The 20,831-nt window shown below is 40.0% G+C and overlaps 1 protein-coding gene across 2 annotated transcripts in view; it reads right to left on the minus strand.

The window, feature by feature from the left end:
• DROSHA (drosha ribonuclease III) overlaps window positions 1-20,831 on the minus strand; it is a 651,577-nt gene that overhangs the window by 160,624 nt on the left and 470,122 nt on the right. For both annotated transcript variants that reach the window (XM_073630893.1, XM_073630892.1), the window contains exon 21: window positions 4,414-4,513. In XM_073630893.1, the coding sequence (XP_073486994.1) occupies window positions 4,414-4,513 (100 nt within the window). The remainder of the gene's footprint in view (window positions 1-4,413; window positions 4,514-20,831) is intronic.

Raw genomic sequence — 20,831 nt, forward strand, 5'->3', positions numbered from 1 at the left:
TGTAGACCACAGCGACTTGGAGCTTACAAGGGCTTCCTTTTTTGGTTCTGAAGGCTGAATAGAGCAGTGGGGAGGCAGAAGATATGTATGTGCTGCTGGGGAGAGGAGCCATTAAAGTGGACATGCTGGTTTGCATTGTATGGGTATAGTACAGGCTCACTTTAAAATCAAAAGTAGATTAAAAGGAGCAAGGCTGAGTCTGTGACCAATATTTACAGAGATAAGATAAGGAAAATAGGGGTGGCCACATGTGCATGCCTGTTAGGGGCATTGGCTACCCACACATAGGAAAATAGGATTTTTGTACTCATAATAAAATTATTTTCTTTGATTCCATTGAAGAACACAGAAAGTCTTAGGTTTTTGGGTTATACTTCCACCAACAGGAGGATTGGAGACAAAAAAATCTGTAGGTCGACAGACGATATAATCCATCCCACTACCAGTTTTGTAGCAAAGCAGTACTGACAAAACTATTATGTCACTCAATGTACGCCACAAGAAAAGAAATTCATGGTGAGAACAAAAATCCCTTTTTTACTTTCTCATCCATTGAGGGACACGGGAAGTCAGCAAATAACTGTGTAATTTGGGTTATAAAGTCCTGCATGACCATAGGAAAAACCTCAGCTGAGAAGGAGAAGGATGCAGCTACACCTGAGACACTGGCCCCCAAAAAAAACATTTTGAAAAAAACGAAAAAGAAAAAAAAAACAAGAAAAAGTTGTAAAAAAATTATTAAAAAAATAAATAAAATGGTAAAAATAAAAAAAAATACTGCACCCTCCACTGCCCTACTGACACCATCCTGCACATACTACCCACCACTGTACACTCCGTGCCTGCACATTCTACCCACCGCCATACACTCCGCACTCCTCTCCTGTAGATACTACCCACCTCCATAAACTCTGCACTCCTTTCCTGCACATACTACCCACCTCCATACACTTCGCACTCCTCACAGGCACATACTACCCAACTCTATACACTCCGCACTCCTCTCCCTGCACATACTACCCATTGCGGTACACTCCTCACCTGCACATTCTACCCACCTCCATACACTCCACACTCCTCTCCTGCACATACTATCCACCTCCATACACTCCGCACTTCTCTCCTGTATATACTACCCACCTCCATACACTTCGCACTCCTCTCCCTGCACACACTACCCACCGCTGTACACTCCGCACTCCTTGCCTGCACATTCTACCCAATGCCATACACTCCGTACTCCTCATCTGCACATACTACCCACACCCATACACTTCCTTCCTGCACATACTACTATTCTCTATACACTCTACACTCCTCTTCTGCACATATTACCCACCGCCATATACTCTGCACTGTAAATTTCCTATTTAACATTAAGTCATCTCAGGCTCTATTAAACTCCACCCCATTCATGCCACGCCCAATATTTAGTGTAATTTAAGCCACGCCCAATATTTAGCGCAATTTAAGCCACGCCCAGATTTTTTTTTTTTTTAATCAATGCCTAGGGCCCAATTTTTATTTTGCACACAGGCCCACTGATTTCATGATAAACCCCTGGCTGCAGGGCCTCATTTTTCAAAAGTACTGGCTCTCACCATCTCCTAGATTAGAAAAGGCTGAAAGCTAGAAAAATTCAAGTAATTATTCTGGCTGAGTTTAAAAATAAACATGATTATGTTTTTAGTGAATAAATAACTGCATCAAATTGAATCTTTTTTTGTCACTAAAATTGAGCTTTAAGGCAAGGGTCTTATCTGCATCTACCAAGTCATACAAGACTTGGTCCCCTGTATATAATTTTCTAGCCCAGTCTGCTCTTAGCCTTTGATTTCAAATTCCCTACTTCTCTTTTCAACAAGTATCTATGGCATATGACATCATAGAGGGTTTTCTAAGATCAAGGACCTACTGTGGACTTTGTTGTGGAAGCAAAAGTCTATTCAAAGTGCTTTTTATTCTATCCCACTCACTTGCATAACAAGAAAGTTGTAAACATCAAACAGACTCATCTACTTGCTTCAAAACGTCATTTGTTACATTCAGCACCCATGCGTCCCATGGTTTTTATAGTTTCAGAGCATGAACCAGGAAACTTTCAAGTTTCCTCACGGAATAGATGTAAAAGAGATTCCCGTGTGATTTACTGGTCATTCATCTAGCTAAGATGACCACTAAGTCCTCATTCCCCTGGGCCTCCTGCATTTGTTTTATTAAAACACAGAGGAAATTGTTATGAGAAGTATAAACAAACTATATATACTTTCCAGATCAAGTTCTCCTGCGTTTAAATATAAATATGTGTTACACATGTTTGGGTGCGTTCAGAGTATCTATACTATACTACACTATACTATCTCAATATGCCTCTGTCTGGAAGGTTGTTTTTTTAATTTTTTTTTTGGGGGGGGGGTTCAGAGGTTTACAACCTCTTTAACCACTTCCCACCTAGCCACTGCACATAAACGGCCGGGTGGGCTATCTCTCCTTCTGAGTGGACGTTCAGGAACGTCCCTCAGAATGAGCGGGATCGTGCCTGTGCAGCGGCGCGATCCCGATGCGCTCGTGTCACCCGGACACAGCGCATCTCCGATCGGTAGGAGGGCTCTGCGATTGGCCCTCCTGATCACATGACGGCCGTGTCGAATCACAGCCGTCATGCGATGTAAACACAGAGGCGGTTGCTAGGCAATCTGCTCTCCTCTCCTCACACGGAAGTTGTCAGTGAGGAGTGAGTATGAGCTGTTTTTTACAGCTTTTTACTCACTGATCACCAGTCTAATGTCCCCACAATGTAAAAAAAAACACAAAGTAAACACACACTGTCCCCAAAACACATGTCCCCAAAACATGTCCCCACATAGTAAAAACACCTGTCCCCCACATATGTCCCAGTAAAATCACATGTCCCAATGATTATCTGCACACATATGTCCGTGATCACCTGCGCACATCTGTACATGATCATTTGCGCACATGTGCCCGTGATCACACGAACCAATTATTATACAGGATTTTTTTTAAACAAAAACATGTAGCAGAATACATTTTGGCTTAAATTTATGACAAAATTCGATTTTATTGGATTTTTATTAAAATAGAAAGAAGAAAATATTGTTTTTTTACAAATTGCCGCTCTTTTTTTCGCTTATATCGCAAAAAATAAAAAACGGAGTCATGAATAAATACCACCAAAAGAAAGCTCTATTTGTGTGAACAAAATGATAAAAATTTAATTTGGGTACAGCATTGTATGACCGCGCAATTGTCATTGAAATTGTGAGAGCGCTGAAAGCTGAAAATTGGTCTGGGAAGGAAGGGGGCGAAAGTGCCCAGTATTGAAGTGGTTAAGGACTAGGGTTGAATGTTAAGGTTAAGGGCTAGGGTTAAATGTTAGGGTTAAGGGCTAGGGATAAATGTTGGGTTAATGGCTAGGGTTAAATGTTAGGGTTAAGGGCTAGGGATAAATGTTAGGGTTAAGGGCTAGGGATAAATGTTAGAGTTAAGAACTGTCATACTTTCCTATTAGCATAAAACCTCCCCAAAACGTGAAATGCATCAAAAACGTTGCGTTTTTGGAGCGGGTCCATTGAAGTCTATTACATGAAAAACGCAATCTGCTGTGGGAAAGAAGTCCCTGACCTTTTCCAAAAAAAGCACTGGCTAAAAATGCACAGATGTGAACTAGATCCATAGAAAACCATGTTAAATGTTAAATTCTGCAAAATGAAAAACACACTAAAAAATGCATAGGTGTGAACCAAGGGTAAATGCAGCTAAGTGGAATGCAATTAAACATACTATGTGCATTAAACCATTTAAAATCATTACACATGTTTTATTTACGTTTGAATATATCCTTTAGATGCACATAATTGCATGCCCATATGAATGAGGCCTAAAAGTCTTAGAACCTTTACCCTCTTATCAAGTAATACTTATCCTAGCAGCACCTAATTTTCCCAGAATAAGAACAAACTGGTTAAAGATTTGACTTAGAAATGTTTGGCTGTAAATAGATTTTATGAACTTATTTATTATTACGATGGGAAGTTCAAAGACTCATTTAAATAATTATTAACATCTTGGGGCTTAGGTTTACATTGCCTTTTCTCTATTATCTCAGCAGAAAGCACCTTTATTGCAAAAGCACTGAAATGTAGATGAACCTACTTTGAAAGTGGGTCTGCGGATATTAAATATTGTGGATGAGAAAATGCTGCATATTATGCAATAAATAAATCTGAATGGCATAAATAGAAGTAGCCACTGTCATTGTAAAGATTTAATAATAGCGCAGAGAAGAGCAGAAGGGGGGTACAGAAGAGGCTAGCAGAAAATCATCAGAAAAAAAAATACGATTTGGGGAGAAATGGGACACAGAAACGACATTCTTAAAAGTATTATTACCTCAGCTAGCATTGCAAGATGCTGATTTTGAACAATAGCTGTCCGATACGTAGCCAAACCTCCTTCTTCTAGACTGGGAAATAGGAAGTACAGGTGGACGCTGTCATGCAAATAAAATGAAAGAATATCATAAGTGGCACAAAAAGAAAATCAATCGGTAGTAATGATCAAACTGTGCTGCTTATGGAGAATCAGAATTAGCATTTATTGGTGTTGTGAAATATGCATAGATTAGAGAGAGAGATATTATTCATTATTAATCTATCGCTTCCACTGCACTGTACTTGTACACAAATTGGAGCCAGCTGTCAGGAGAGAAAAATGCAGATCAATACATGATATCTAAAGCAGAAACCTGAGTGGTGTCAAAAGCTTTACCAGCAAAGATTTTCTCTGCTACATATTCCATAACCTGCAGACTTGGCCGGCTTCTCCTTTCAGCGTTTGAAATAAAGCATGATAGAAATATCTAAGAATCCACAGCGGGATTTTTTTTTCAAACAGCACATGCCAGCAATGCAATGAAAAGTAGTTCTTTTTAGTATATAAAGGAACACTTCAACCCCACACTTGCATATGTATTTACAGTATAATAATACTTGTACTGGAGTTCCAAAAATAATAAATGAAAACGTATGGAAATAACAGACCATTGGAGTCATTAAGAAAATGTGTGTATGTGTGTATGTGTGTGTGTGTGTGTGTGTGTGTGTGTGTGTGTGTGTGTGTGTGTGTGTGTGGGGGGGGGGGGATGAATAACCTTTGCATCCAAAACGCATTCCCACAGGTTCTACATAAATCCCTGCTCTCCCACTGATCATATCCCTGTATTTCCCATATGTCTTCATACAAATAACCCTCTCACTTGTTTCCTCTCCCCCAATATTCCTTTTACCTACAATCTCTTTTATTCCTTCATGTAAAGATACATATTTTATAAGTACACATTATGAGGAACTTTACCAGTTGAATATAAACCATTTTGCCGAAATGTTTACAATTTCACAATTAATTACCATTCTTGAGTGTTCCAAATAAATCCAGAACAATAAATTGAATTGTTAAAAATTAAAATGTAATCAAATAAGGTGGTTGTAGACCCTTACATATACCTAGGGAAGTGACTGATCTCAGGTGATACACAGAGATGAAACAAATCCTCCTACATAATTTGTATCGGTCTATCTGCAGTTTTCTCTTCTCTACATCTGTTCAAAGTGCAGAAGTTATAAAGCTTGTCGGAGAATTCAGAAAAAAAGGGGGGGCAAAAATCACACTTGGCAGAGCTCAGTGAGGAGAGGCCTGAGAGCTGATTGGAGCCCTTCACACAGCACACAGGAACAGAACTGACACGGTCAAGCAGCTGGAGATCCCTCTTGTCACCATTTTTCTCTTGGTGTCAGGAAAACTTGTCAGAAGTGATTTATGCTGATAGCAGGGGAACGAGGCAGTATACAAAAGTGACACTTAAACCCCATACACAAGGGCCAAATGTCAGGAGACAACAGCCGGCTTAAAAAAAAAAAAAAAAAAAAGTCTGACATTCGGCTTGTGTGTATGGACAACCCACAGCTGACTGACTCCCGATCAGCACTCTCAGCCAAAGGCAGAGGACATTGATCAGAGTGTTCTGGCAGGGGCTCTTCCCCCTGTCAGAACACAACAGATCAGCGAGGGGAGATCGCTGGACTAACCTTGCATAGTTAGAAACAGTGGCTCCGACCGGAAACTGTAGTGTGTACCTGGCTTTAGGGGAGGTTTAATAAAACTGAAGCACTGCAAAATCTGGTACAGCTGTGCATGGTAGCCAATCAGCTTCTAACTTCAGCTTGTCCAGTTAACCGGTTCCCGACCGCCTCACGCAGACATACTGCGACAGAATGGCTGCCCTGGGCGAAATCCCATACATATACGGCTTTGCCCAGGAGAGCCACCAGTGGTTCTCAACACTGCCCTCAAGTATCCCCAACAGGCAATTTTTGCAGGTTTTCATTCATCTTGCACTGGTGCTTTAAATCAGAGTCAATGGCTTGGTATTTTGGACAGCTATTTTAGCTAAGATAAATTCCCAAAACATGTCCTGTCGGAGTCTGAGAACCACTGCGCTAAAATGGAAAATTGAATACTTACCTCTCTGTAATTTTCCTTTCCTGGTGCCTATCCATGGCAGCATATGCACAGTCTATGCATAAGCTACCATGAAGGCACCAGGAAAGTAGCTTTTAGACAAATAACACTTTTTTTGTTTTGCCATGCCAATCAGCCTAGTTAAGCTGCAGCTGGAAAATCTGTTGCATAAACATTATTTTTTTTTTTTTTTGGGGGGGGGGGTGTAAAATGCATTACTTGGTTTGAGCATGCATCTGCAAAACAAATTATTAACAAAACACATAAAACATAAAAAAATGCTACAAATTGTATTGGTCAACAAAACAGGACTTGGAAAAGAGCAAGGAGAGCAAAAAAAAACAAACATGTATGTTAATTTGAGACACTAACATAATATGGTCTTAAGGTCTAACCATTTTGCGGAAAAAATTAACGGGAGTTAAAAGGACTGCACCCACAAACGGACAGTCTCTTAAGGATGTAAACATTTATTAGTCACAACAACTTGAGGAAGATTTTGCAAAATAATGCAGCACAGACAATTAAATCAAAGGGAAACTAACAAACAATGACAACAGCAAAAATATTTCAGTGAAAAATATCCCCCCCCCCAAACAAAAAAATAAACAAAAGTAAAAAGTACACATCTGTTTTGCAAAGACATACCAAGCAAAATACAAAGAGAAAATACGTGTGTTACAAACTCTTTAAGGAAGGACAGGGACACCCAAGCAATCGGGCTTCTTTTCAGGACAAGGTAAAGAATGCTATCTGCAAGCTTTATATAACATAGGTTTGTGTGCTAATGAGGCAAATGAAAACACATGCACAGTCCATGAAACACACAAAACGCACGTTCACCCAATGTAGAGACAGAACTTCAAAGTGGGTACACCTGTTAAGGATGTCCTTAAATTACTAACCCAAAAAAAACCTCTCTGAGCATGCCCAGAAAAATCCAAGTGCTGGTCACACAAAAAATAAACAAAAAAACAAAGTCCCTGAGCATACCCAGAACAACCCAGATGCAGCAAGCACAAAATAAGCCACCCCCTGTCCAAAATTAAGCACATCATCCAGCATGCTATAAAATTACAACTAGGACAAACAACCCCCGGTCCAGAGGGTCAAACAAAAAGCCTAACATGGGCAAAAGTTATAAAACAAATACCATTGCAGTCTATGGGAACTGACTTATTCATTGTTCTAGTCCCCACTTGGTTGGCTTATATTCTAGTTGTTGGCCTTGAAATGGGTATGGGGGCCCAGGTCCCACCCTGAGGGACATATATCAATGTCACCAATTTGTACAGGCCCAAAAACGAAACAAGGAGAAGTGCCGTTAAAAATGCAAAATTGCTTAAAAGCTAGTAACTTGGGGGGGGGGGGGGGCTTACTCTGCCCGTAAAGTGGTGCATCTGTAGCATGTATCCAAAATGCTGCTTCAAAGATGTACGGTTTTAGATAAACCTTACAAATCTACATTGCAGCTGCAAGATTTGAACCCAAAACAAAAAATAGCCTGCCCCCCAATACATACAAGGCCATTTGGGTCTGTTAAGGCTTAAAACGAGAACCCCCAAGTGAAAAATAACACCCCAAACAAAAAAAATATTGTGCCCCTCCCACACACTAACAAACCCCTAGCCAAACACACAGCAAGCCAGCCCATGAAAAGGGGGTGGATGCTTGGGGGCAGGAGGGGCTTGGGCAAACCAAAAGTCAACCACCTTATACCCCTATTCAGGGGGACAAGGGCCTCTTCCACACAACCCTAGGCTGGAGTTGTGGGGGGCTGCAGACAGGAGGCTTTACAGAATGTGAAAAGCCCCTTTAAACTAGTGGGTACAAGGTGCTTTGTGGTTGGTATTGGGCTGAGCCCAACATGCCCCAAAGGCAGTTGAGTGCATGTGGCCTTGTATGGTTCATGCAGGGGTTGGGCGATTGCTCTTCTCGCCCCTTTCCTAGCTGGCCCTGTTGTATGCTCTAAAAAAGGATGCGGTTTTGGATTGGTGAAGGCAGCTCACAGCCTTTTCAGAATAGAGTGGTGTGTGGAGTTCCCCTTTAAAAGCAAAAGTTAGCCCATGGAAATCCAAGGAATTAGAGGGGGGAGACAAGGGCATTGGAGAATGGAGTGTAGAGTTCCCCTTTAAAAGCAAAAAGGTTAAATACCCTTTAAGGATGAGCTAGAGGAGCAAAAGTCTGTTTACATAATTTTAACAAGGCGCATGTCACAAGTTGGCAATGTAACATGCTAACATGACCTGTTAGCAAATCTCCTTAAAAAATACACAAAGTTTTAGAGGTGCGCCCAATCAACCCCTGCAATTGCATGAACGTTGCTTAACATTTACTAGGATTTTGGCCGCACAGTGAATAAACTCATGTGAACAAGCGCAAGAGCCGCTTGCGCATTGCTTACATTGATCTCACGCAGTTCTAAACGTACTTGCAGGCACAGCAGACTTTCTCTGAAAACCCTAGGCTGGGGTTGTGGGGGGCTGCAGACAGGGAGCTTTACAGAATGTGAAAAGCCCCTTTAAACTAGTGGGTACAAGGTGCTTTGTGGTTGGTATTGGGCTGAGCCCAACATGCCCCAAAGGCAGTTGAGTGCATGTGGCCTTGTATGGTTCAGGCAGGGGTTGGGCGATTGCTCTTCTCGCCCCTTTCCTAGCTGGCCCTGTTGTATGCTCTAAAAAAGGATGCGGTTTGGATTGGTGAAGGCAGCTCACAGCCTTTTCAGAATAGAGTGGTGTGTGGAGTCCCCCTTTAAAAGCAAAAGTTAGCCCATGGAAATCCAAGGAATTAGAGGGGGGAGACAAGGTCATTGGAGAATGGAGTGTAGAGTTCCCCTTTAAAAGCAAAAAGGTTAAATACCCTTTAAGGATGAGCTAGAGGAGCAAAAGTCTGTTTACATAATTTTAACAAGGCGCATGTCACAAGTTGGCAATGTAACATGCTAACATGACCTGTTAGCAAATCTCTTTAAAAAATACACAAAGTTTTAGAGGTGCGCCCAATCAACCCCTGCAATTGCATGAACGTTGCTTAACATTTACTAGGATTTTGGCCGCACAGTGAATAAACTCATGTGAACAAGCGCAAGAGCCGCTTGCGCATTGCTTACATTGATCTCACGCAGTTCTAAACGTACTTGCAGGCACAGCAGACTTTCTCTGAAAACCCTAGGCTGGGGTTGTGGGGGGCTGCAGACAGGGGGCTTTACAGAATGTGAAAAGCCCCTTTAAACTAGTGGGTACAAGGTGCTTTGTGGTTGGTATTGGGCTGAGCCCAACATGCCCCAAAGGCAGTTGAGTGCATGTGGCCTTGTATGGTTCAAGCAGGGGTTGGGCGATTGCTCTTCTCGCCCCTTTCCTAGCTGGCCCTGTTGTATGCTCTAAAAAAGGATGCGGTTTGGATTGGTGAATGCAGCTCACAGCCTTTTCAGAATAGAGTGGTGTGTGGAGTCCCCCTTTAAAAGCAAAAGTTAGCCCATGGAAATCCAAGGAATTAGAGGGGGGAGACAAGGGCATTGGAGAATGGAGTGTAGAGTTCCCCTTTAAAAGCAAAAAGGTTAAATACCCTTTAAGGATGAGCTAGAGGAGCAAAAGTCTGTTTACATAATTTTAACAAGGCGCATGTCACAAGTTGGCAATGTAACATGCTAACATGACCTGTTAGCAAATCTCCTTAAAAAATACACAAAGTTTTAGAGGTGCGCCCAATCAACCCCTGCAATTGCATGAACGTTACTTAACATTTACTAAGATTTTGGCCGCACAGTGAATAAACTCATGTGAACAAGCGCAAGAGCCGCTTGCGCATTGCTTACATTGATCTCACGCAGTTCTAAACGTACTTGCAGGCACAGCAGACTTTCTCTGAAAAAGTTACTTTCTCATTCTATTTTGGGCATATTTGTTACTTGGGCAGTTGTTATTAAACTTCCTCACATCACACCATAATATTGGCACCTCCATCTTCTGTCAATATTGATTTGGAGATGCTGTGCGCCATGTCCATAGTGGCGCACAGATTGCATTATCCCGTGCGCCGAGATCGCTATAGTAAATGAGGGATTCACGCTCTGTTACTGGCGCACCATTTCGTAAATATGAAAATGTGCGTCTCTCTGATGGCGCACGGCTTTCACAAATCACCCCGTATATCTCTGGATTAGATGTTGATCATTTGTTTTCGCTGAAGGTAACCCCTGCTTATGTATTTTTGATTATATGTTCAGTTTGAATAGCTCAGGTTTGTGACAATTTCACTTTAGATATGAGGGCCCAGACAAAGCAAAGCTAACCTACCTCTAAAAAAAAATGACGACTTGTCAGTTATAGTAAACTAAATAATACAATTTCTGCATAACCTTAACAATGACAGGCTCCCTTAAAGCTACAACTGTTGCCATCCTTTTCTACTGGGTGTTATAATACTTATTCATAGTCTTTTGGTTATTAACATGTTAGTTATTTGACTCCAGTTGACCTTTATTTTTTTCTCCTAATGTTCATTACTGCAATCACATTTATACTTAGAATTTCAATATTTTTTCTTTTTTAATTGTAACAGTTTACCCATTGGCGGACCGTTCATTGGGGGCGCACAGGTGCCATCCCCACTATCCATGCGCTCGGCCCCCTGATCTACATGCAGGGTGCCGGATGCATGGATTCCAATGAGGGGGGAGTTTTTTTTTTTTTAAGCACGTGATTAGAGCCACAGGTTTGGGGGCACAGAGCACCTACCTAGATGGGGTAAGTGCAGGGCTTGCCGCGTCCCCCCCCCCCCCCCAAAAAAAAATAAAAATAAACACCAGCCGCCACTGCTTTCACCCTTTAGAAAATCAATGCTGTGATTTGCGAAGAAGTGATAACAGTACATATTTTTTAGGTGTACATTACTGTAAAACAATGTATCTCTGTACTAGCTTGGCCCTCTTACCGCTTTATTTGCGCACATGTAAGGAATATGCTTGGTGTTACCAAGAACTGATTGCTTCTTATTCAAACTTGCATCAGAAAAATTACAGTTAAAACTGACTGGTTCTCCTAAGCAACCAATGTTTTTTATGACTAGAGAACTGAACGGGTCCCCGGTGGATTGGTTGTACTTACATTACGTGAAGTTGTACGAACAGAGAAATGCACTGTCACAGGCAAGGACAATGCTTCTGACAGAATTCAGAATACTTGTCCTATCAAGCTTCATTGGCTTTTTCTCTATACATTCTCAGATATAGCGAAATAAAGGAGCAACTGATAATCCCAGGGTTTTGAAGAAGGGAACGAAGTATTTTACTCTCTTATAGTTCAAGTGAAGCCAGTTTTAAGAATGATGGCAGTTTTGTGCTGTTAGCTTGAGTTATTAAGCAAGGCTAGTCAGGGAACAAAAGGTGTCAGAGTACATAGCAGCAAAATGTGCTGTCTCTAGCGTCTGTCTATCCTGCCTTCATTCTGGAAATACATTACTTAGGTCTCCCTGGGAGTGCATTATTCTGCCAGCATCAAGGAAGCTAAACCTGCCTGTTGTCAGAACACATTAATAAAAACATAAGATTGATTAAGTAAATGAGCAACGCATAGGAAACAATGCTGCACTGCATCATGCAGAAGACATGCAGTTCCAGCAATAAGGATTAAAAAAGAACTCTTAGAAACATATAAAATCACGTAAAAGCTTCTTGTATAAAAGTTGTTCATCAACTTTAGTTCAATTTAAATCAGTGCATCTATATACTGAATCTTCTTGATGGTGTAATCACAGGATTCTGTGAAATATAAGTATACTAAGAATAAGTATATAACTCCCGCGCTGTCAAATTAAAACTAAGGGTACACTGCAGCAAACACCTGGTAAGCTGATCCTTAACAGATAGGGAGGTAAATGAATAAATGGTGGTGTTGCGCTGTGAACTGACTAAAATAATAATAAAGTGCTAGTGCAATAATTGACACATAAGTATACAATAAAAACTTGCTGAGTGCTAAAGTGCCAAGTGATAAGTGAAACAAATGGAGTTTCTACAGACAATAAACATCCATAATCAATAATAGCAGCTTGAAACCAATCATACAACAATAAATCAATAACATATATTGCTAATGTGCTGAAGTGGTTAAACTGTATATACAAATACAAAAAATGAAAAGTCCAATGTGCACTCTGGATAGGAGTGTTTTGAGTATGTGAATACAATCCAAAAAGTCTGAGTCTAAAGCTCAAATTTGTCTTGAATACACACGGTCACACAAATGTTGTCGGAAATTCTGAACGTCAAGAACGCGGTGACGTACAACACATACGACGAGCCGAGAAAAATGAAGTTCAACAGCCAGTGAGGCTCTATATGAGCATGATATGACTCTTTATACTCTTATGCCCTGTACACACGATAGGATTTTCCAACAACAAAACCGTGGATTTTTTCTGACGGATGTTGGCTCAAACTTGTCTTGCATACACACGGTCACACAAATGTTGAAAATTCCAAACGTCAAGAACGCGGTCACACAAATGGTCTCACAAATGTTGTTGAAAATTCCGAACGTCAAGAACGCAGTGACATACAACACATACGACGAGCCGAGAAAAATGAAGTTCAATAGCCAGTGCGGCTCTTCTGCTTGATTCCAAGCATGCGTGGACTTTTGTGCGTTGGAATTGTGTACACACGGTCTGAATTTCCGACAACAACTCTTGTTGTCGGAAAATTTGAGAACCTGCTCTCAAACATTTGTTTGGTGGAAATTCTATGGAGCATACACACGGTCGGACTTTCCGACAACAAGCTCACATCAAACATTTGTTGTCGAAATCCTATCGTGTGTATGGCCCTTAACAGTATTAAAAATGGGTACTATATCCCTCCACCGTGAATAAAAAAAACAGCCGGTGCCAGGCCAATCATCTGTGATAACACCTGAATGTGTACAAGCCCCTCACCTTACTGCTGTAAGGTTACAGCATGGAAATAAAGCCCTGTTCTCTAATATGCTCGGTATGGGGAGATGAGAAAAATGGAAGAAAGGTGCCAATAGCGTAATCCCGTTTGAAATGGGTCAGTTTATTGGAAAAAACATAGATACACTCACTTTTTGGTTTTAAAAATGGCAATAATCCACGAGTGCAGAGCTCATATACTTCCGACCACTACTGGTTCCGTCTATTGCTCCAATCCCGCGCGTATTGTCACATCACATGACTTCATCGGGGGATCCCCTGGTGTAGTCACGTGATGTGACTACATCAGGGGACCTTGGGACTGATATGCGGGATTTAAATCGTGCGAGTTCAGTTCCATTCCCGCTGTCAGTGTGAACCTAGGCTCAGCAAAGAAAAAAACACCAATGCACACCGTTTCACAAAACCGCAATGTTAAACATCTAAATAATCCGTAAATGTATAATTTGGCATCATAAAAAATGATAGTGACGCCCATGTTAGCCATTTAAAAGGCAACTTCCATATTTCTATTGCAAAGTAGAGGTTAAGATCCAAAATTTGACTATACTATACTATCGTCAACCATGACCAGTGCCCATCTCTGAGGTATACAAAACTGCAGTCACTACCTAATAAACTTATGGGTGTCAACAAGCCACATATAAATGCAAATCCTCTGATGCAAGCAAACCCCATAGGGACCTTTTGAAAGTGTCAATACTGAGTGACATTTGGACGACTACTTAATGCATCTGATGTACACCAGTGTTAAGAGTTTCAATCAACATTAGGCAATGTGTCAATGAGCACTGGCAACTGTGTACGCCAAAGACAGGCTTATATCTACACAATGCTCCTGGTAACACTTATCAGAGGATAGAGAATGAGGCTTTAATGAGGACAAACGGGAGTGCAATGAACATTCAACTGAATGTAAAATCCTGCATCCTTTGCCATGTGACATTTGCCTCTATAGATAATAAAAATAATAATAATAAAAAAAAACTGCTTCTAATTTTTGAACACACTCTTTGGAGTTGGTATGGCATTAGCAGAACAGACTACTAAATAAATGCAAAACGTTATTGACAGAAGTATAACTTGGGAAAAATATAAAACATTGAGGAGAAAAAAAAAATCAACCAAAAAAATTACTTTATAGTAAAATGCAGTAGCTATAATTTCCAAACCGTTTATTTTGATTGGAACAAATGGACCTGAAATGATAAATACTGCTTGTTAAAACATGAAAAAAAAAAAATATATATATATATATATATATATATATATATATATTTTTTTTTATATATATATATTTTTCTTTTAAGTTTTATGAATGTTTCAAAAGGTAATTGCTGAATCTTCAGGCAAGATGAATTAAACCTTAACCAGTCCATGCTGCACACAAGGCTTTTCTATCTTCTAATCCCTTCCAATGTGTATTCCCATAAAACTAATCTCACTTGTAAACAAGCTTTTCACTTCAGGTTAGGAAATACAAGATCAGAGATAAATCACAGCAAGGAGAAGTGACAAACATTTTGAAATAATCGCCCTTCCTCCTGCAAATTGGACTCAAGCACTGGAAGCTGCCTATCTGTTCCAGGCAAGCTGATCCCTTCAAGAGGGAGGAGAGGAGAGAAAAAATAAAAAATAAAAAGACATCTGACACGACAGTCACGCTGGATTTCATTCTGTAATCTTACATTTTAAGCCCATCAGCACTGTAAAAGACTTCAAAGGCAACCACATAACTGAAGAGGGATGTTACAGACTAAGAGCACAGAAACATGTACCGTATTTATAATAATAGTAATAAAAAAGTGCACTGGCAAAGAACACTAACAACAGTTTCAAGAACAAATACACAAAAAAAAAAAATCAGAAAAGCAGCATAGATTTTATTTAAGACAAGAGAGTCCACTAGGTCATCAGTAACCCATGATCTACCATCATGATAACAAGGACATGTCTGATCCAAAGCAAAGAACACCTAAATAGCTGTTGATGCAAAAGGTAATGGCTTTTACAGGTTCACTTTATTACAGACACTTAGAAACAAATATAAAAAAAAAAGGAAGCGAGATAAACAGGGTCTCTGATATGAATGGGGGCAACCATATTACTCATAACCTGACATATTTAGCTTTTTCTAGCAAGTCTTAAACTACAGATTTTTAAGGTTGCACTTATTTTGCTGCAGTGCATTATTTGATAACGTTATGCTGTGGTATAACAACCCATTTATTTGGAATGGAATGGCAATGCAGCACAATGCAAGTTTTAACATATCTGCAGAATATTTTTCAAAGCAGTACACCACAACACACAAATGGTTTATATCTATGTTTTGTGCACTGGATAGGTGTACTGGAGTAGCATTCAAAATAAATGGCACCACACACTTAGTTTTGTATGTCACCACATCATACACCTGGTTTAGTGTGTGTCTTGATCCCAAACATGGCACAATGATAGCCAACAAAGGGTAATCTCATTTCTAGCAATGAGGCGAGCTTTGCTATCTGTCTGACTGCTATTTGCACCAGGACTTCTCAGTTGGTAGCTCACCATAAACATCAATTTGACAGGTTTAGAATCATTTCACGTAAATGCCCAATTTTGGCTTGTAGAAAAAATTCAAACAAAAGATCAATAAGATATAGAAAAAAAAAAAAGAACCCATTTATTTTTAGCTCTTTTATTTTAATTAACCCTGAAGTATTGGACCCTGAATTTTTTCCCAGTGCTGGTGTCCCAACGTTAAAAATTACAATCATTTGTGACCACTACATTGTCCAGTTATATAAAGCTACAACATTCAAGAATCAGATTTCAAGATGTAAGCAGCAAAAAACACTGAGGGGTTGATTTACTAAATGTAAATGTGATGTCGAGCTGAGGCAATGTGGCGGCTCATACGATGAAGGAGATCGCCTGCAGACTGTTGGAAATGCCCAGCATGGAATCTATATGAGCATGATATGACTCTTTATAATCTTATGCCTTGTACACATGATAGGATTTTCCGACAACAAAACCGTGGATTTTTTCCCAGCGGATGTTGGCTCAAACTTGTCTTGCATACACACGGTCACACAAATCTTGTCGGAAATTCCAAACGTCAAGAACTTGGTGATGTACAAGACGTACGATGAGCCGAGAAAAATGAAGTTCAATAGCCAGTGCGGCTCTTCTGCTTGATTCCAAGCATGCGTGGAATTTTGTGCATCGGAATTGTGTACACACGATCGGAATTTCTGACAACGGATTTTGTTGTCGGAAAATTTGAGATCCAGATCTCAAATTTTGTTTGACAGAAATTCCGACAGAAAATGTCCGGTGGAGCCTACACACGGTCAGAATTTCCGACAACAAGCTCCCATCGAACATCGTTGTCGGAAAATCCTATCGTGTTTACAGGGCATTAGAGTCATATCGTTCTGGAAAGCAGATTTTAGTCTCTGGTGGCGGTGGAGCACTTTTGAAGAGGTGTTTGATACTTTTCTTTCACCATTACACCAAACTTTTCAAGTTTTGGACATTTTTACTTTACTTTTTAAAAAAAAAATATTTCTGTTATATTCATTTTATTTGAATTGCAGCGCAACACATTTTGGTGTTCTATTTATTGCTGTGATAAATATCTCATGGTGTGCTGGTAGCTCTTGTTTTTACTTACGGTTGTTGTTATCCCACTAGCGTGGTTACCACTGTATCGTTTACACTTGATTTAATAAAACTGGAGAGTGCAAAATCTGGTGCAGCTTTGCAAAGAAACCAATTAGCTTCCATTTTTTTTTTTTTGTCAAAGCTTAATTGAACAAGCTGAAGCTAGAAGGTGATTGGCTACCATGCACAGCTGCACCAGATTTTGAACATTCCAGTTTTAAGCAAATCAACCCTAGTGTGTCACATCCAGAACATTCCCAAATGGTGGTCATGCAGAAAACTAGAAGGTAATGTGGCTAAATGCTGCAGTTAGTATTATTTTATCACACGGCACATCTACATCCTAAATGAGTAGCCATGTGTAGCGAGCAGATTAGCTATATACATTTTTCCTAATGGGCTGATTCACACATTGAGCTGCGTCATTCTGAGTTTCCGCACTGATGAAACAGATATAACAAAACTATTTAATTGGTATAATTATCACACCTAAATGGGGAAAATAAAAGAAGTTTGTTGTTAAGAGTTTACATATGCTTGGCAAACTACAGCAATACATGCCAAGTGTCCCTTTTGTTCTTGTGTGCACATTGCCTGAGCCAGGTTAACCTCAGCAGAGAGATTTCCAGATATTTCTGTCGCTGTGTGCAATAAAGCAGATCTAACAAAAAAGAAAAAAAAAATCACTTTTCAAGTTTGTGTTTCCTTCTGAAATAACCTGCCCTACTTTAATTCTTCATTGTGAAAGACTCGGTTGGTTTCTTATTATAGAGAAATATGGGCATTACAGATATTTTCCCCCTCCTCACAGGTTGCTGGTGCAGGTCTTCAGAAACATTTCATAAATCAGCTCTAAAACCACACTTTGGAAATTTCTGCAGTATTTGTTTCGTGGTTGTATGTCAGAAGCAAGCAAAAAAGCACAAACTATTGTATATACTGCTGTATTTCTTCGTGCAAATTCCAAGGTTAGACTGTCTGCTATGCCAAGGAAAGCGATTAAACATATCTTAAATTTTGCAAGAGTCTGAAAAAAAAAACTGCAGATGCTGGAAACACCAGCAAATACATTTATTTTATTGTCCTTACAATGCAAGAGAAGGGCATGCTAAAATTCTATTTACAGGAATGCGTGCCACATGCACATATAACCAGTACCGTGAATATTCGTACAATTGGTACCTAGAGAAAAGAGATGATAAACTGGTCTATGGGCGAACGCATGAGGAAAAATATCTGACGCTGATAATGACGAAAATGTAAATGCATTTCTGAAACTGCCAGTGCCTGGTAGGGCTATATTAATTTTGTTTGATCGTTCCCCAGATGGCATTGCTAGGTTGCTAACTGCATCAGGGCTGTTGCTTTATATTTCTCAGAAATATCAGCTCTGCCAATGATAGAGTCAGCTCTAAAAGAAGCAACACAAAAACAGCACAGGAGACAAGCAAAGAGATTCACCCCAGTCTCTGAGAAGAGGAAAAACAGGATTTTCATTTTTTTTAACATAAAATCCATTTCTGGAAGTTCATTACACCCTCTTTGCCTTTGTGATGTGCTCTCAATACTGCTTTTTCTTTACATGTTTTTGCTTGCCAGTGTCCAATTCCTCCTGAAGGCAGCAATATAACCCAATTATCTCAGAAAAACTGAATTTGGTGTCTAGAACTCAGTCACTGCCTGTAAACAATTTATTGTTGAATTGTTTATTATTGAAACATAGAAGCAGCTGCTTGGCTTTGTACATCAGTAAGGTGAATTGTTTGCCACATAGCTATGACTATGTTAGGAGTAAATCTATTATAATAAAATATGGTGCTGCCATTGCTGAGCTTCCTCTTAAATTACTAACTTCCTGACTCTAACGTTGACCCACTGGTAACGATACTTTCTGATTTACTGACTATGAACAAGTATGCAACTCAAACAAAGTCAGAGAAAGGGTCAGTCTTCTTCTAAATGCCTACTCTGGCTCAGTAGCTTCGAGTATTGAGGCAGATTTGTTGCCATGACTTACAGTACAGCCGTGGCCAAAAGTTTTGAGAATGACACAAATATTAATTTTCACAAAGTCTGCTCCTTCAGTGATTTTAGGGCTTTTTGTCAGATGTTACTTTGTTATACTGAAGTATAATTACAAGCTTTTTAGAACTGCCAAAGGCTTTTATTGACAATTACATTAAGTTTATGCAATGAGTCAATATGTGCAGTGTTGACCCTTCTTTTTCAAGACCTCTGTAATTCGTCCTGGCATGCCGTCAATCAACTTCTGAGCCACATCCTTACTAATGGTAGCCCATTCTTGTATGCTCACTGCTTGCAGTTTGTCAGAATTTGTGGGTTTTTTTTTTTGTTCACCCGACCTCTTGAGGATTGACCACAAGTTCTCAATGGGATTAAGATCTGGAGAGTTTCCTGGCCATGGACTCAAAATTTTGATGTTTTGTTCCCCAAGCCACTTTCTCCTTATGACAAGGTGCTCCATCATGCTGGAAAAGGCATTGTTCATCACCAAACTGTTCTTGGATGGTTGGAAAAGTTGCTCTCAGAGGATGTTTTTGTACCATTCTTTAGTCATGGCTGTGTTCTTAGGCAAAATTGTGAGTGAGCCCACTCCCTTGGCTGATGAGCAACCCTGCACAAGCTCATCAGAGAAAATTACTTTACCCCAGTCATTAGCAGTCCAGTCCCTGTACCTTTTAAAGAATATCAGTCTGTCCCTGATGTTTTTCCTGGAGAAGTGGCTTCTTTGCTGCCCTTCTTGACACCAGGTGATCCTCCAAAAGTTTTTGCCTCACTGTGTGGGCAGATGCACTAACACCTGCCTGCTGCCATTTCTGAGCAAGCTCTGCACTGGTGGTGCCCTGATCCCGCAGCTGAATCAACTGTAAAAGACGGTCTTGGCGTTTGCTGACTTTTTTGGGCACCCTGAAGCCTTCTTCACAAATGCAGCAGAAATGTTTTTATGGGATCGAGTTCATTTTCACGGCAAAGAGGGACTTTGCAATTAATTGTAATTCATCTGATCACTCTTCATAACATTTTGGATTACATGCAAATTGCCATAATAAAAATTGAGGAATCAGACTTTGTGAAAATGAATATTTGTGTCATTCTCAAAACTTTGTCCACGGCTGTGCAAAGCCAAAAACGCATGTAAAAACAAATTTTAGTTTTAGTGATTAAGGGTAAAAACCCTGTTAGGTTTTTATTTCTGTTATGTATCCCCAATAGGGATTATTCCACACTGGTAACAATTGTCTAAAAAAATATATTCTCTTTTGCTTTAAAAAGATCTCCATGTGGATTCCATCAATATTGCACAGGAATGAAAACACTGAGTGCCTTGAGATTCAAGATGGTGCGCACACCCCCCTATACTTTGGGAATAATGAACAGATTTCAGTAGAACCTTTGAGAGGAAAAAAAAAATTAGTCAAGGTTTTTCCAGTTTTCATATAAAACAGGTTCTAGTAGGAACTTTACAGAAAAGGATTTATATACGGGCTTAGGACCTTTAAAGGAACCTAAATTAGTAACCAAGGTGGTTTCAGTTACAGGATGCTCCCAGTTTAAACCTAAGCATACTGATGTGGTATCTTTAAAGTCAGCAGACTGAGGCTGCTCAGGCATTAAATCATCCAAAATGGGTTGGTCAAAGCTCTGATCATCCCCAGCGGAATGCG

The sequence above is a fragment of the Aquarana catesbeiana genome, linkage group LG05 (genome assembly GCF_042186555.1).
Source record: "Aquarana catesbeiana isolate 2022-GZ linkage group LG05, ASM4218655v1, whole genome shotgun sequence".
NCBI lineage: Eukaryota > Metazoa > Chordata > Amphibia > Anura > Ranidae > Aquarana > Aquarana catesbeiana.